The 16,558-nt window shown below is 38.9% G+C and overlaps 1 protein-coding gene across 9 annotated transcripts in view; it reads right to left on the reverse strand.

Annotated features, from left to right (window-relative positions):
• Nucleotides 1-1,863: 1,863 nt before the first annotated feature.
• LOC117982754 (protein O-mannosyl-transferase TMTC1-like) overlaps nt 1,864-16,558 on the reverse strand; it is a 186,241-nt gene continuing 171,546 nt past the window's right edge. For all 9 annotated transcript variants that reach the window (XM_069499273.1, XM_069499272.1, XM_069499271.1 and 6 more), the window contains exons 9-16: nt 12,320-12,441; nt 11,431-11,595; nt 10,419-10,532; nt 9,888-10,031; nt 7,153-7,352; nt 5,887-6,037; nt 5,151-5,268; nt 1,864-2,536 (exon numbers count right to left, since the gene is read on the reverse strand). In XM_069499273.1, the coding sequence (XP_069355374.1) occupies nt 2,228-2,536; nt 5,151-5,268; nt 5,887-6,037; nt 7,153-7,352; nt 9,888-10,031; nt 10,419-10,532; nt 11,431-11,595; nt 12,320-12,441 (1,323 nt within the window). In that variant the 3' untranslated portion in view covers nt 1,864-2,227. The remainder of the gene's footprint in view (nt 2,537-5,150; nt 5,269-5,886; nt 6,038-7,152; nt 7,353-9,887; nt 10,032-10,418; nt 10,533-11,430; nt 11,596-12,319; nt 12,442-16,558) is intronic.

The following is a 16,558-nucleotide window of genomic DNA, read 5'->3' on the forward strand; positions in this document are numbered from 1 at the left end:
TCTACATGTACATATATAAAAGGAAAAGGTGACTGACTGACTGACTGATCTACCAACGCACAGCTCAAACTACTGGACGGATCGGACTGTTTGGCAAGCAGATAGTTATTAAGACGTAGACATCCGCTAAGAAAGGATTTTTGAAAATTTAACCCTTAAGAGGGTGAAATAGGAGGTTGAAATTTGTGTAGTCCACGCGGACGAAGTCACGAGCATAAGCTAGTCCCATTACTAATATTATAAAGATGTAAAGTTTGTAAGGGGTAATCTCTGGAACTACTGAACTGATTTTGAAAATTCTTCTTAGGCTTAGAAAGATGTGCCCAGAGATTCCCTGTAAGTTTAATGTAGACAAGGAATAAGGCCGGATTTCTCAAAATTCCCACGGGATAATGAAGCCGCGGGTGGTCCATCCTACTGTCTTATCATCTTTTTTTGTCGAGATGGTTTTTGTGTATAGGTATTCCAGAAAATATAATAATTATAATTTGATACGTAATGACGATTGTGCAATAATCCTTGACCAAACGAAATCATAATAGGTAAGTAGGTACTCGTAGTTAGTATTAAAATAAATTGTATTATTGTAGGGTCACGGCGATAGAAATCGAATCGGATTGGACACACGTCTGACTTTCCCACGGCTGGAAATAAATCGCTGGGAATTGAACAAATGACAATATATTGCACAACTTGCTTATGCTCGCGACTTCGTCCGCGTGGACTACACAAATTTCAAACGTCTATTTCAACCCTTTAGGGGTTGAATTTTCAAAAATCTCTTCGTTTTTGCTACCGATCTGGTTACACCCTGTACCTGTTGTGTGAAGGTACCTTTATTTATTTTTATGTGACCCAGTGAAATAATTACTAGAGCACAGTTTCGAAAATCTATTAGCGTTCGTTGTGCCGAGCTGATGCCGGATGTTAGGAGCATTAGAAAATAATTGATTTTCACAACTAGTTAAGGTACTTTACCTGGTGTATAATTTATGAAATGCTATCTCAGGTAGGTATTTACTTATTATGTCAATGGCCTAAGAGCCAGTGCGTGCCAGACCTTTCTTAGCTGAAAGCTGAAAGTTTCTCTGCGTATTGTCCCCAATACTGGGAGGACCGTTTGTGTTGATGTTTGTTTGAATTATGATGGCTTTGGGAGATAACAGGTAATATTAAAGAAGTAAAAAATGTTACGTCAAAGTATACAGTCTAATTTTTTTATATTTTCTTCGCAGTGTTATTAGGAACCACGTCATGCATTGCCAGACACTCAGTATAGCCAGACACCTTTAAACGGGGGTTCCCACGACAATAAGCATCTGGCAATGCATGACGTGATTTCTAATACAACTCCGAAGAAAATATTAAAAAAAATAGAGTTTATACTTTGGACGTAGGATTTTTACACCTCTATTACATGTTATCTTCCGAAGCCACCATAATCCAAACAAATGTTCCTCATACGCAGATAAACTTTCAGCTTTTATAAAATAAGGAAGGTCTGGCACGCACTGGCTCTCTTTATTATAAAAGTCAAAGCCATTTAATTAGAACAGGTGCCATTGTACACTCTTTGATTGTCAATTGTTGAATTTGTAAGATACCTACTGATATAAGTCCCGCAAATTGCTAATACGCGTGGTCGCCATTTTAGTGATGTCAGCACTAGACTGAAGTTTCGAGCTGATGGTAGGTATATTTTATTTCGGCTGACGTCAAAATGACGTTATTTCGATGTTAATGAGACACGGTTCCAGCGCAATAGCAATTTGCGGGACTTATAACGTGGTAATTAATTACGCAAACTTAAAACTACGAGGGTAATCCAAAGGCAGGAAAAAGAAAACACCGAGTTTATTTTTTGTACTGTACATTCGTTTATTTCCCGTAAAAGTAGACAAATAATACATTCCTCAGCAACAAGTGCTTACACAATGGACGAGAAGACATCTCGAAGCTTCTTCTTTATCATTTAAGTACATACTTATTAAAAATGTATCATGACATTACGAATGATGGTCGTCCATATCCGCAAAATAAACCAGCTAATTTGTGACTTTTATTTTTTGCGGTTCCAATTCGGATTTAATTTACTTACTATTAACAATTTACACTATGATAATAATTAACACATCATGAACAAATTTATTGGCCTTTTTAGTCAAATTAGTGGCAATGCCATCTCAAATAAGTAGATAATGTTCAAAATTCTACAAAACCTTAGAAATTAGTAAGTCTTGATCAAATGGTCTGTAACATAGGGCAATCCGTCTGGGTCCTTGATTTTCTTCTTTTTGTGGAGAGGACAACTTTTCTTGACCCCAGTTTCGGATTTATTATGAATAGGTTTATACTGAGCGGATATTGATACACTTTTCTTGTACATGTGTTTTTGGCAACTGTGTGTTAGTTTATCTGTATTATCTAAAGGAACACTGGGTGGGAACACTATCGTTCTCGTGTCTTTTTTCACTACATTATTTTTATACTGCGGTGACACTTCTAGCTGACTGTGATGGAGACAGGTGGAAGTCATCTGGAACAAAACGATTCTATAAGTTTTGAGCACACACCTTCGATAACATTATGGACAACACTCAGGTTTGCAGGTTTTCTCACAATGTCTTCCTTCACCGCTAAAGTAAGTGAAAAGTCATGATCATGATCAACCCATCGCCGGTTCACTGCAGAGCACGGGTCTCCTTTCAGAGTGAGAAGGGTTTGGCCATAGTCTACCACGCTGGCCATGTGCGGATTGGTAGACTTCACGCACCTTTGAGAACATTATGGAGAACTCTCAGGCATGCAGGTTTCCTCACTATGTTTTTCTTCACCGTTAAAGCGACTGATATTTAATGAATTAAAACGCACATAACTCTGAAAAGTTAGAGGTGCGTGCGTGGGATCGAACCCCCGACCTCCGATTAGAAGGCGGACGTCCTATCCACTAGACTACACGCACCGCCTCAAATTAATTGCTTAAGCGCACGTAAGTCCGAAAAGTTAGAGGTGCGTGCCCGGAATTGAAACCCGGATCTCCCGAGGGAAAGCTGACGTCTTAATCAATACGCTGCCACCGCTTTTTATGGCATCATACAATATTTATATTAGGTAAGTAGGTATGTCACAAAGTTCCCCCGTGAAAATTACACGGGGACATAATTATGGACACAGACAACGCTCTACGAAACCGCTGTCTCTTTCTAAAGGTCGATGTTCAATATTTCTTGAGTGCCGCCAAGCGATGCCGCGTAGAAACAAAAACCAAAACTGCCACTGCCTTCAAAGTTAGCCCGCATCGTCACTTACCACGAGGTGAGATTGCAGTCAAGGGTTAACTGGTATCTGAATTAAAAAAAAAAATTGCCGCGTAGTTACTGTACCTACGTCGATATTACGTCACAGTCTGTTTCTCCTTTCGAAGTCAGCCGCCATGAGAAATGAGATGAATGACGGATTTGATTAACATTAAGGTGAACGAATTTGATTAATGATTTAACAAAACTTTCTCTTTAGTTCATAATTGTACTAGCTGATGCCCGCGACTTCGTACGCGTGGATTTAAGTTTTTTAAATATCCCGAGGGAACTTTTTGATTTCACGGGATAAAAGTAGCCAGTGGCGTGCACAGGGTTTGAAGCCAGGGTAGGCATTAGTTAGGTAGGAACCTGTTTACTGGCAGGTCATAATGAAAAAATATGGTCATAATGATAAATAGCTTACAACTGGGGTAAGCAGTGCATTTATGCCTCTATGACCTTCACGCTGCTGAAAGTAGCCTATGTCACTCTCCAGGTCTTTGACTATACCCATGCAAAATCACGTCAATCCGTTGCTCCGTTGCGACGTGATTGAAGGACAAATCAACAAACCAATAAACCAACAAACAAACACACTTTCGCATTTATAATAAGGGTACTGATCAGCCAAGTAGTTTAGTAAACTCGTTTGAAAACATTTAATTTAAAATACCCAAAACTCATGAGGTTTTTTTTTTAATCTGACATATTTTGTTAGGGGCTTTCACAGGTGACCTATTTTGCCAGTGCCATCGTTACTAATTAAATTAAAATCAAACTGTAACACACTGAGGATGAAGTTCAACGTTCAACAGGAGGGACAAATTACGAAACGAACTCTTTCTCCAGTTTCCTTGTCGGGACGCCTTCGGAAACGGAGGGGGAGACTGTAACACAAGCGATAACCAGATGGCGCTAGCCAAGGTGTGGATCGCGCTAACTCCCTAGAACTTGCCATGTTGCTACAAGATGGCGTTGGCTGTAGGTTGGCCAAAAACACATTGCGCTAGTGAGATTGACCGGCCTTAGTATAGGATCCCGCCACAGCCAACGGTAGTCAATCCGACTCAATCCTAGAGTTCGCCAGTCTTCGGATTCACCAACGTACAACGTACGAGTACGCTGTGTCGTGCTTCCGACTGCGCTTCCACTGCGTGGGACGTTTGTTCGTGACATGGCTATCGGCTACTCGTACAGTGCAGTCGCGCTTCCGGCATTCGCTTCCACCGCGTGGGACGTGTGCACGGGACACGGCTGTCGCGTCGTACACTACTAGTCGCGCTTCCGACCTCTCGCTTCCACTGCGTGGGACGACGTTGGGACACGACTCTGACTTATAACGCGAAATAAACGTGTTAATGGGGCCGATTCTCTTGTACACAATCTCTAAACTAAACTAAATTAACAGGTCTAAATCTAGTGCTTTCCTTTTCAGCAAGCAACATTATGAAAGGGATATCAATAGATTTAGACGTGCCATTTTAGTTTAGTTTAGAGATTGTGTACAAAGGAATTAGCCCCGTTGTCACGCTACGGTGTTTCTCTTGTGCCATCCGGACCCCGTTAACCAACGTGGAGCAGTCTAGTTATCCAACGTGAGGCAAGATCCACCATCCCAGCTGGAATCCTTTACAGTGTTTATCCAGCGTGGGGCATATCCAGCGTATCCCACGTGGAATCTCTTACAGTAGCGATCCAACGTGGGGCATATCCAGCGTATCCCAGCTGGAATCTTTTACAAAACTAGGTAAGTAGTACATAGTGAAACCAATACTATGTCAATTTCTAAACCCGAATTTTGCGGTTTAAGTGAGCGAGTGAAGTGAGATGAGTGAAGAGAGATAATATTACCAGAGGCGCCCTCGCGTATTTAGCAGCACGGCCCTCGAGCTCACTCCGCAGCCTCCAAGCAGCAGCAGCAGCCCGCCTTCTCTCCGCAGCTGCAGCACCACCGCCCGCGCCTTGCCATCTAAACAAAATTATTATTGCTTTTGGAAAAAACCTGTTTTAGGGTTCCGTAGCTCAAAAGGAAAAACGGAACCCTTATGGGATCACTTTGTGGTCTGTCTGTGTGTCAAGAAACCTACAGGGTATTTCCCGTTGACCTAGAATCATGAAATTTGGCAGGTAGGTAAGTCTTATAGCAGAGATTTGGGGGAAAATCTGAAAACCGTGAATTTGTAGTTATAAAACACACAAAAAATTTAATTGTGGTTATGAAATAATAATTGGTATTTTCAATTTTCGAAGTAAGATTACTATATCAAGTGGGGTATCGTATGAAAGGGCTTTACGTGTACATTCTAAAACAGATTTTCATTCATTTCTATGCATCATAGTTTTTGAATTATCGTGCAAAATGTCGAAAAAATACGACTGTAGTACGGAACCCTCGTTGCGCGAGCCTGACTCGCACTTGGCCGATTTTTTTTCTTAACCCTAGAATGTTATAGATTTGTTATTCGGAATGAAGAATGGTGAAGGAAAAACAAGGTCGTGAAACTTTCAGTTGCCAGTCAATGCAGATTTTCTAGCAAAGCGGTAAATAGTGCAGGTTGTCATTGAGAGATGTGTTCCTACTTCCTACCTTATAAGAAGTTGAAGTAATCTGGAATGTTGTCCCGCACTCCTCAACACCAGGCACGCAGCGCGCAAAGAGGGTAACGCACCCCTTTCCCCCTTGTCGAAGGACAAACGCAAAGCTGTAGAGTAGTAGGCCAGGGACAGAGGCCACAGACCTACAAACCAACAATTAGATATTAGTGAAATCAAGTCATCTATCTAAAATATATAAAAGGAAATGATGACTGACTGACTGATCTATCAACGCACGGCTCAAACTACTGGACGGATCGGGCTGAAATTTGGCATGCAGATAGCTATTATGACGTAGGCATCCGCTAAGAAAGGATTTTTGGAAATTCAACTCCTAAGGGGGTGAAATAGGGGTTTTAAATTTGTGTAGTCCACGCTGATGAAGTCGCGAGCATAAGCTAGTCAATTTGTAAGCGAAAAAATTGCAGACCTCAAAACATTTTGTTTGCACAACAAAACCCGTCTTATCCACGGAGAAAATTTTGTATAATATGGCTTTCTCTGTTACGTCATCATTACCATGATCAACCCATAGCCGGCTCACTACAGAGCACGGGTCTCCACTCAGTATGAGAAGGGCTTGGCCATAGTCCATCACGCCACCCTTGAGAACATTATGGAGAACTTTCAGGCATGCAAGTTTTCTCACTATATTTTCCTTCACCGTTAAAGCGAGTGGTATTTAATTACATAAAACGCACATAGCTCTGAAAAGTTAAAGGTGCGTGCCCGGGATCGAATCCCTGACCTCCCGAATAGGAGGCGGACGTCGTAAATGCTATCGCGGCTCTGTATTACATAATCCCATAGATATGACAAAGACAAAAAACTCAATGGGCAAAATTCTAGGTTAACCCACTTCCATCTTAGACTTACCACCAGATGAGATTGTAGTCAAGGGTTAGCCCAAATTCATGTAAAGGGTTAGCCCTCGACTGCAATCTCAGCTACACAGATATAAGTTAAGTTATTCAGATACGAAATAGCTTGTATTTGAATTTAAAAGATAAAAAAAAGTAAACCATTTTGGGTCACCTACCATCACGTCTATATGTTTTATGTACTATACTATATTATTAGAGAACCTATGTCATTTAACACATTCGGAATTCAATCTGAAAACATAGTTTCATTTGTGATTAATTGGTGCTTCAAAATGGTTAAAAAGTTTTTGTCTTTCTCATTTGTATGGGACTACGTATCAGAGAGAGTCCTATACTAACTTCCCTCCGTGGATAGATAGGGGTTAGCTATATACCTCTTCCTTTCAGCCAGTTCCCATACAAGTGGTAATGTTCCCAGTTCTTCGGCTCCAGTTCCAGGAGCCTGTCCAGAGTGGACCTCTTCTCGAGCTCAGGAGTTACATGCAGCAGCTCCAGGTAGGCCTGGATGAATCTTGGCTCCAGCGACAGGCAACGTTCTAGCATTTTCAGCGATTCTGGTATTCGATTCTTTTTTCTGCAAAGTAGGATAATAATAGATTGGTAGTTCCGACAAGAGGGATATGGGTTTAGTCTATCTAAGTATGTAAAAGGAAAAAGTGACTGACTGACTGTCTGACTGACTGATCTATCAACGTACAGCTCAAACTACTTTAATGCCTTTCCTACCGAGAAGAACCAGCAAGAAACTCGGCGGTTGCTCTTTTCAAATATTTGATATAAGTACCTACAATATTATGCCATGTACAAAAAAGTATTTGCAGTCCTGTGCGTTGCTGGAACGAGCTGCAGGTCAAATCCACGCTCTTTTATCATTTAGATAATCTTCAATTGTGTACTTAATGCCTTTTTCGGGAGCATAGGTACCTACTTTTAATAGATTTTTTAAACTTGTGTAAAGGTAAGTCCAAAATAGTTTGCGGGATTTTATTATAAAAATTTATACAATTTTATTTCACCACTTTGTCGGCGTCATTAATATTTATACCCATGCCAAATTACAGATTTCTAGCACTAATAGTCTCTGAGATTAACCGAGGATGGACGGACGGACAGACGGACAGATGGATGGGCATGGCGAAACTATAAGGGTTCCTTGTTTACTACGGAACCCTAAAAAGCCCTTCCAAGGTAGCCCACTTCCAGGTGAGGTTACATCATCACTTATACGAAATTTCTCATAGTCAATTTGTAGACCCATTGTGTTTAGAACATAGACAATTTCATCACAAAGAGACTTACCACATAGCAAAAGGTGTAAATAGAAGTTAGTAAACCTTTGCTCATGGTCATCTTAAATATATAATAGCCAAAGGTGACTGACTGACTGACTGACTGATCTATCAACGGACAGCTCAAACTACTGGACGGATCGGGCTGAAATTTGGCATGCAGATAGCTATTATGACGTAGGCATCCGCTAAGAAAGGGTTTTTGAAAATTCAACCCCTAAGGGGGTGAAATAGAGGTTTGAAATTTGTGTAGGCCACTCGGACGAAGTCGCGAGCATACTTAAGCTAGTTTAATATTATGTGCTCTAGATCCCGAGATATGACAAACACACAGCTTTAACAAATAAGGCCCTTATCACCACCCTTTTATCGGTCAATTCCTGGCGCTAAAATAAATATTATATTTACTCACTCCGTATGACGTCAATATAAAGTATACGGGATTATTTGTTTTGTTTTGCTAATTCAAATATTATAAGTCCCGCAAATTGGTAATGCGCGTGGCCGCCATTTTAGTGACGTTAGCACTAGACTGAAATTTCGAGCTGATGGTACAGTGCGACAAGGCTCTCTTGGCACTTGAATGACATTGACAGGGGGGCGCTGTTGGAGAACAAAGGCTTAGAATATTCAAACAACAACAAAGGGGACACTTGAAGGCACCGTTAGTTCCGATTTTCGCCACGCGCCAACGTAGCCTTGTCGCACTGTATATTTTTATTTCGGCATAACATTTCGATGTTAATGAGACATGGTTCCAGCGCAATAGCAGTTTACGGGATTTATAAAGTCAAACAAAAACTTGTAATAATTACTAGGTGATGCCAACGACTTCGTTCGCGTGGATTTAGTTTTAAAGGGTTCCGTACCTCAAATGGAAAAAAGTAACCTTTATAGGATCACTTCGTTGTCTGTCTCTCCGCCTGTCGGTCTGTCAAGAAACCTACAGGGACTTCCCGTGACAATATTATGTCTGAAAAACTTTAGTATGCGACTCAGTACTAACGCCGAAAGACGTTGTTTGATGACGAGTTCTTGGAGTATACAGACGTTGGTACGAAATTCGGTCCATGAGACTTCTAGCATTCGCTTCCAGCACCACATCCCCAGAGCATTAATCTTCTTCTTCTCGAGTAGACGCAGTCTGGTATAGATAGTTCAATCCACGAAGACGCGCCCCACTATTTTTTGTGCTGGGAAACTACGGGTACGGGGAATGATCTCTATATAATTTATCTTGTGTGTGTGCCCACATCGTTGATCGGTGCGTTAGATGAACTTGACGACCTCCCTGGCGCAGTGCTGAGCGCTGTGGTCTTAAAAGTGGGAGATCCCGGGTTCGATTCCTGGCAGGGGTTTGAAATTTTATAATTTCTAAATTTCTGGTCTGGTCTGGTGGGAGGCTTCGGCCGTGGCTAGTTACCACCCTACCGGCCAAGCCGTGCCGCCAAGCGATTTAGCGTTCCGGTACGATGCCGTGTAGAAACCAAAGAGGTGTGTGTTTAATAAAAACTGCCATACCCCTTCCAGGTTAGCCCGCTATCATCTTAGACTGCATCATCACTTACCACCAGGTGAGATTGCAGTCAAGGGCCAACTTGTATCTGAATAAAAAAAATAAAAAAAAAGATACTTGCGATAGAGCTCACAGTCTCAGCACATAGCATATTTTGCATTGTTACCGATTGGGACAAAGAGTGGGGCGCGTCATCGTAGATTGAACTATCTATATCTACTGGCAATTTCTTGACAGAAGAATCCCTCTAACTTTTTTCGACAGGTCCCTTGATCTCAGAACAAAAACTGATTTTCCAACCCACCGATATAACTTGGCTAGGTTGTAGTGCGCGTTGACATGATCTCTGTTGTACTTCAGAGCTTGTAGGAAGTGGTGCTCGGCTCGACCTGACGCCAGGACCAGCGTGCCGAGGTTGTTGTGAGCGCTGGCGTAGCTCGGCCATAACCTGGAAAATAAAGACGAAGTCTTATAGGTAGGTCTTATAGCAGACATTCGGGGGAAAATCTAAAAAACGTGAATTTGTGATTACATCACACAAAAAATTTAATTGTGGTCATGAACTAATCATTAGTATTTTCAATTTTCAAAGCAACATAACTATATCAAGTGGGGTATCATATTATAAAAGGGCTTCTCTTGTGCATTCTAAAACAGATTTTTATTTATTTAAATGCATCATAGTTTTTGAATTATAGTGCAAAATGTCGAAAAAACACGACTGTAGTACGGAATCCTCGTTGCGCGAGCCTGACTCGCACTTGGCCGGTTTTTTTAGATTAGAGGAGGATAGAGTCAGGGGTGTACTTATAAAGAAATGACAAAGAAAACATACTTTAAGGCTTCTTTGTAGTGTTTGATAGCATTCTCCTGTTGTTCGATGTCTTTCAGAAAGTTTGCAAAATTGTAGTGAAGTTTTGCGTTGTGTGGTAGAACCGCCAGATCTGCCCTGCAACCGAAAAATATCACATTTTTGCATGTTATAGGATATAGATGATGCCCACGACTTCGTCCGCGTGGATTTAGGTTTTTAAAAATTCCGTGGGAACTCTTGATAAACAGTATGTCACAGATGTCCTTCCCCGGGGTGTAAGCTGACTCTGTACCAAAAGAGATTGCCCATTTTCTTAGGAGCTTTGGGCCCCCCCTAATATAATTGTTATGTCACCATGATTTTAATTTTATTTTGTAGACAAATAATTAACTCTTTATATTCTGCAAACGATTTCTATTTATTCACCCTGGTTATAAAGAAATCTTATTTTTTATATTGCTGATATTGAGGTTATATTTAATTAATACTTCTTCAAAATAGATGCATGTTTACGATTCTAACTGTAATTGTGGATATTTTCAATAATAGAGTGAAAAAAAGTCGTTATAAAAAATAATCGTAAAAAAATATTACATTAAAAAAAATTAATTTAAGTTTTGACACAACCGACGCCACAAAAGAGGGCCTGTTCACGGGCGATCTCCTTTCATCAAAATCGGTTAAACTGCTGGGCCGTGAAAAGCTAGCAGACAGACAGATAGACAGACAGACAGACACACTTTCGCATTTATAATATTAGTATGGATATAGAATTAATTGCAAATGCAACTTAGATAGGTATAGCTATTTTACATGTCAGAAGGTAAATCGATGTTAAATAATTTTAATTAAGAAAAAACATTTTTTACATAGCTAGGTACTTAATTGCCTGCTAAGTATGAATTTTTTTTTAACCCACGTTTTTAAAACGGACTAAAAAGTATAAAATATCCAACGAACGTTTTATATAGGGTGCGTGAATACCCTATCATATAAAACGTTCGTTAGGAAAGCCAGTAGTTTGTACCTTTACCTCAGTAAACTCTCCCTAGTTCTCCAGTCCCTGTTCCTCAAATAAGTCCTGGCGGCTCCGGAGGCGACAAGGATGGCAACACTCATAGCCAGCAGCCGTCTGGTGTTGCCGCCTCGCTTCCACATCAGCTGGACTCCGTATACTGTGATCACTACGGAACCAACGCTGAAAACCGAAAAAATGCCCGTCATTAAAGAAACAAGCAAAGATTTTTTATACCCAAGCTTGTTAGGTTTCGAGAGAAACAATTTTTAATCCTATAAGGGTTCCTTTTTTCCTTTGAGGTACGGAACCCTAAAAATTGGGGCTATAATAACAGAACAGCGTTCTGATCTTATATTTTTATTCCAGGGTTTATCTTAAAAGGATTTTAAAAGCTGGAACCTTGATTTAATTTCAGTCATCAATTTCAACCAAAGCTTCTAGGTTACCTACTTACGTCTACATTCAGCATGAACTATTTTATGTCCGTTTATTATGTCCGTAAGACCCATAATATTTCAATTAAGTAAATAATTAACTAGTAAAACTTTTTATTTTAGCTCCGTTCAATCGAACTCATCCTGTCAATCGCAGATGTTGGTGAAGACTGTTAAGCTCGTGCACGTCACTCTGTTTTGGTCCCGGCAGAATACCAGCGCTCAGGTTTTATTCTTAAAACCTGCAGCATTAATGCTGAGCTGGGGCCATTTCATCTTGTGCCAAGTGGGTGCAAGAACTAATTTTAGATTAAATTAATTATTAAATACTTCTTATTATCTACTAACTACTACCTACTAACCATTAATTTTAAGTTTGTTTGTACCTTAGGCATAAGATGAATAAACTAGTTTTCTTTCTTTCTTTCTTTCTAAAACGACAAAAATTACGATATGGATACTAATCGTACCTGGGAATGTACAAAACTCTCTCTGCCACCACGAAACCGACGGTCACCAGTAAGTTGGACGCAGGTACATAGGGAATGACCAGTAACATCAACCCAACCACGAGAGGTGTATACCGTTGTAACTGCAACCAAAATGAAATACGTAAATTAGGTACCTAGTGTGACGTTGTAAATTTTGAACTACTAACTAGCGTTTCGCTTTTAATAAAAATCAATTTTGTTCAAAGTATGTTGGTGCCACCTAGCATCAAGGTGCAGAACTACGCGTGGGTCGATGTTCAGAGTTCATTCGAGCCACAATAGATGGCGTTTGCTTCGTTGTCAATTGTCGTAAAAATAAAACAAAATAATTAAATAAAACCATAATATCATTTGTTTATTGTTAAGTCATTAACAAAACGGTTCTTATAATATATCCTTAGGTTCCGCAAATATTCAAAAATGAATTGGCTTCATGATCAAACTAAATGAGAGCGGCCACACTCGGGTTGCGTCTGGCAACACCGATTGGTGAGATTTAGAATTTTTCTGGAGTCAACATGTGAAGACGAATTTTTTCGTTCCAGGAAAATCTCACTCCTTTTCGCCCATGGCTTCGCCTGGGAAAATACAATAGTTATAAATTTAGTCATCCTAACGTATTTCAATGTTTCATCAATTATGGTGAGTGAAAAATCAAGTAATGTGGATTCGACAAAATGGCGGTTTGGTTAGAGAAAATCCTAATTTCATGATTTCCCTTTCAGTTCCAGTTATTTTACCTTCCCAAATAAATGAGGATAATGGGTTGTGGGTGGACTCCAGAAAACCATTGGTGGCCAGGAGTTCAATAGGTGAGTTGTGTTTGATCGGGAAAATTCCACGTGTCGAAATTTTCACACAGCACAAATTATAATCTTGTTTTCTTTGTTGCAGGGTTTCCGTTTGCGTTTCCGTTTGCGTTTCCGTTTTTAGTTTTCGGTTTTCCGTTTTTCGCTTTCGTTTTCCGTATTTATTTCTTTTGCACATTCACGTTGGCAACTTAATTCTATGGATAAGACTTGGTGAAAATCTTTGTAATGAAACATTTCGGTTGTGAAGAATCAAGTTAAATCGAGTTTTGGGAGCTTGGCCGATGCCGTCCAGCTACCTTGCAGTCTTCGCACCTACAAGTAAGCAAATGTTTGTATCCTGGAACAGTTTAGTGAACCTTCTTAGTGTATGTGTACAGTAAGAACCCTGTCTTTACTACTGAGCTTTTATTTTGAAACAATTTTATGAATTTTACTGTGTCATTGTCTATTCCATGCCAATGGCATCTTAAATTTAAAACATAGATTTTATGTACTATCTACCTAAGGCATTCTAATGTATCTAAATTAAGTCTTGGCATTAAGCTAGAATAACTAAGCATTATTAGCCATCACTATGTATTAAGCGACCCCGGTAAAAGTTACATCAAAAACAATTTTGCCTAACATCTAGCAAATTTCATTTATAACACCTCATATACATTACAAGGGAGTCGACGGCTAGCTTCTATTCTTTACTAGGTAGATAGATCAAGTAAAGTAAAATTATTTTTTTCCTCTAATCTTTGTAACCAACAAATGGCGCCCGAACGTTTTTTTTATATAGTTATTTCTGTATATTTTGAGAAATTTTGTGAATTTTATGAAATGTACTCCGCTGATTGTACAATTTTCTAAGTAGTGACACATTGCAAAGAGCACTAAGCTGTTTTTATGGTTAACTAACTAAATAATAACTAATAGTTAGAAATTTTGTTTGATAGTTTAAGTAATTTTCTGAGTATAGTCCAACATTGGTTTTTTTTTCTTATTTAATTAACACATTATAAATGGTGCTTATGCCGTTCAATTATGTTATTTGACTTACCTTGGAGGTGTATAAGTGAATGTTTGCCTTCAGTTTAGTAATAAACATTGCTTAACTGAGTTGTTGTTGGGTATTGCTTTCAATAGTAAGTACATCTTATGTTTGAAAATTCCGGTAACTTAGTATAATTAAAGTTTTGAAACGCTATGTGCTGTTAACTAGTTACACACATACATTTATAAATACTAAGAGTTACAACTTGTGAAACTAAATATATAAACTATATTCAGAGATTACATTAAGTTCAAGTATGAAGTTATGAACAATTTTTTTTTCAGTGACTTGATACTTCATTATTTTGTTGAAATTTTGTTTAGAGCTGTGTTAAGGTTATGATAAAAGCTACTTCACACACAAAACATGTTAAGTTTAATTGAATGCTGGTAGTTTAAAGTGACATTTAGAAACAGATTTTGTTGTATTTTAGGTTATGTGTTAAAAGTGTAAAGTAACAGTCATCAAACCATTGCACAATCTCTTTGTTTTTTTTTGAAAGATAATATGCTAGTCAGAGTTCATTGCAACTTTGCTGCCTGTTTACTTTTGTAATTGTAAAGGTTGTAACACACTGTGTACTCATAAAGGTGATACTGCACCTTACAATCATTTATTCAATTTTGGGAAGTTTATTTTGTTATATTTTGTTTACTATAGTAATAATATGTGCTTGTATTATTAACAATATTTTGGAATAGGAACATAATTGATAAAATAGGTTAGGATAGACTTAAGAATATTGTTTTTGTTGTGTATTTTGCTTGTGTATATTTAATAGTTTAAATAACTTCTTTTGTGTTTGTGTTTAACCAATTTGTATAAGGCTAAACATAGACAGTTACACAAGCTCGATATTTTGTTAAATGTGTTTTGACTTAACACAATGGAACAGACTTTTGCCCAGTTTCATTCACTTTTGAAGGACGAATTGTGTTATGAGGTATCCATTCGTTCCGAAACTCCAGCACCTACAGTGCTAGGTTTAAAGAAACAGTTAAAACAATTAATTCAGGAAATTCCTTCTGAATCAATTTTAGAGACGGATTTCACTTCTGAAAGTGAGTTAGGGGTTATTACTAAAAAACTTCAAGACTTAGAAGATTTATTAAAAAAGTGTTCTGACACTAAAGATAGACATGCCCTCTGTAGGTCTAAAGCTTTAGCTTCACATTTGTACTTTAGAATTTTGAGAATACAGTGTTCCGAACTCAGCTTAATAAGTAGGAAGAGTGAATTACATACAAAGTTGCAGAGTTTGATTTCCAGATTAGATGCTGACAATGAGTCGTCTCACGACGAATCACTGGATTCCGAGAGTACCGCCGTTGACTGCACTGGTGATAAAAATGTTGCCAAGTGGAAGTTACATTTCAACGGACAGGGTGATCCGCGCAGTTTCATCGAACGCGTTGAGGAATATAAAAGATCTTATGGCGTTTCAGATGGAAAATTATTTGTTTCTGCATTTCATCTTTTTACAGGCCGAGCATTGTTATGGTACAGAGGCAACAAATGTCAAGTTTCGTCTTGGTCAGAATTGAGAACTTTATTTTTAGAGGAATTTGATGCAGTAGATTATGACTACAGGTTGCTAGGTGAAATTCGAGCAAGAACACAAGGCTCTGAAGAACCTGTGTCTATCTATTTCGCTGTAATGTTTGGCATGTTTTCAAGGTTGTCAACACCACTTTCCGAAGAACAAAAGTTACAAATTTTATTACATAATATTCGCCCTTTTTACTCAGAACAATTAGCTCTTGTTGACATTAAGTCTGTCGCAATGTTGAAGGAAAAGTGTCGCAAACTAGAGGCTGCGAGGCAGCGTTCCGCCTTATTTTCTGAGCCTACTAACAGTAAGGCAACTTTAAGTTCAGAGTTTGCTTACAAACAAGTGACAAAACAGATAAACACACTTTCAGTCACACCTGCACCTAAGGTTGATACAAGTAAAGGCACTAATTTTACGAAAACAAATAAACAACTATGTTACAAGTGCGGCAAGGGTAACCATTCCTTTAAATTTTGCAGGACAGTTCCGAAATTTATTAGATGTTTTTCGTGTGGACGTCAGAACTTTACAGTAAAGACATGTCCAAGTTGTAGTAAAAAGGCGATTAGTAAACCCGCTCCGGACAAAAATTCAAAAAACTAATTAGTAAGAACTGTGCAGAGACACAAGTAAAGAACTTGGTCATTAACAACAAAACATCCCTTTTACCTGACACAGTTCTGTATTCAGTGGATAAACGAGACTTTAGGCCACATTTAAAGGTTTTTGTTGACGGTTTTGAGATTACAGGTTTACTAGATTCCGGTGCTTGCGCGTCAATTTTGGGTAACCAGGCGCACAAGGTTTTTTTGAGA

This window comes from Maniola hyperantus, chromosome 6, assembly GCF_902806685.2.
Source record: "Maniola hyperantus chromosome 6, iAphHyp1.2, whole genome shotgun sequence".
NCBI classification, from domain to species: Eukaryota; Metazoa; Arthropoda; class Insecta; order Lepidoptera; family Nymphalidae; genus Maniola; species Maniola hyperantus.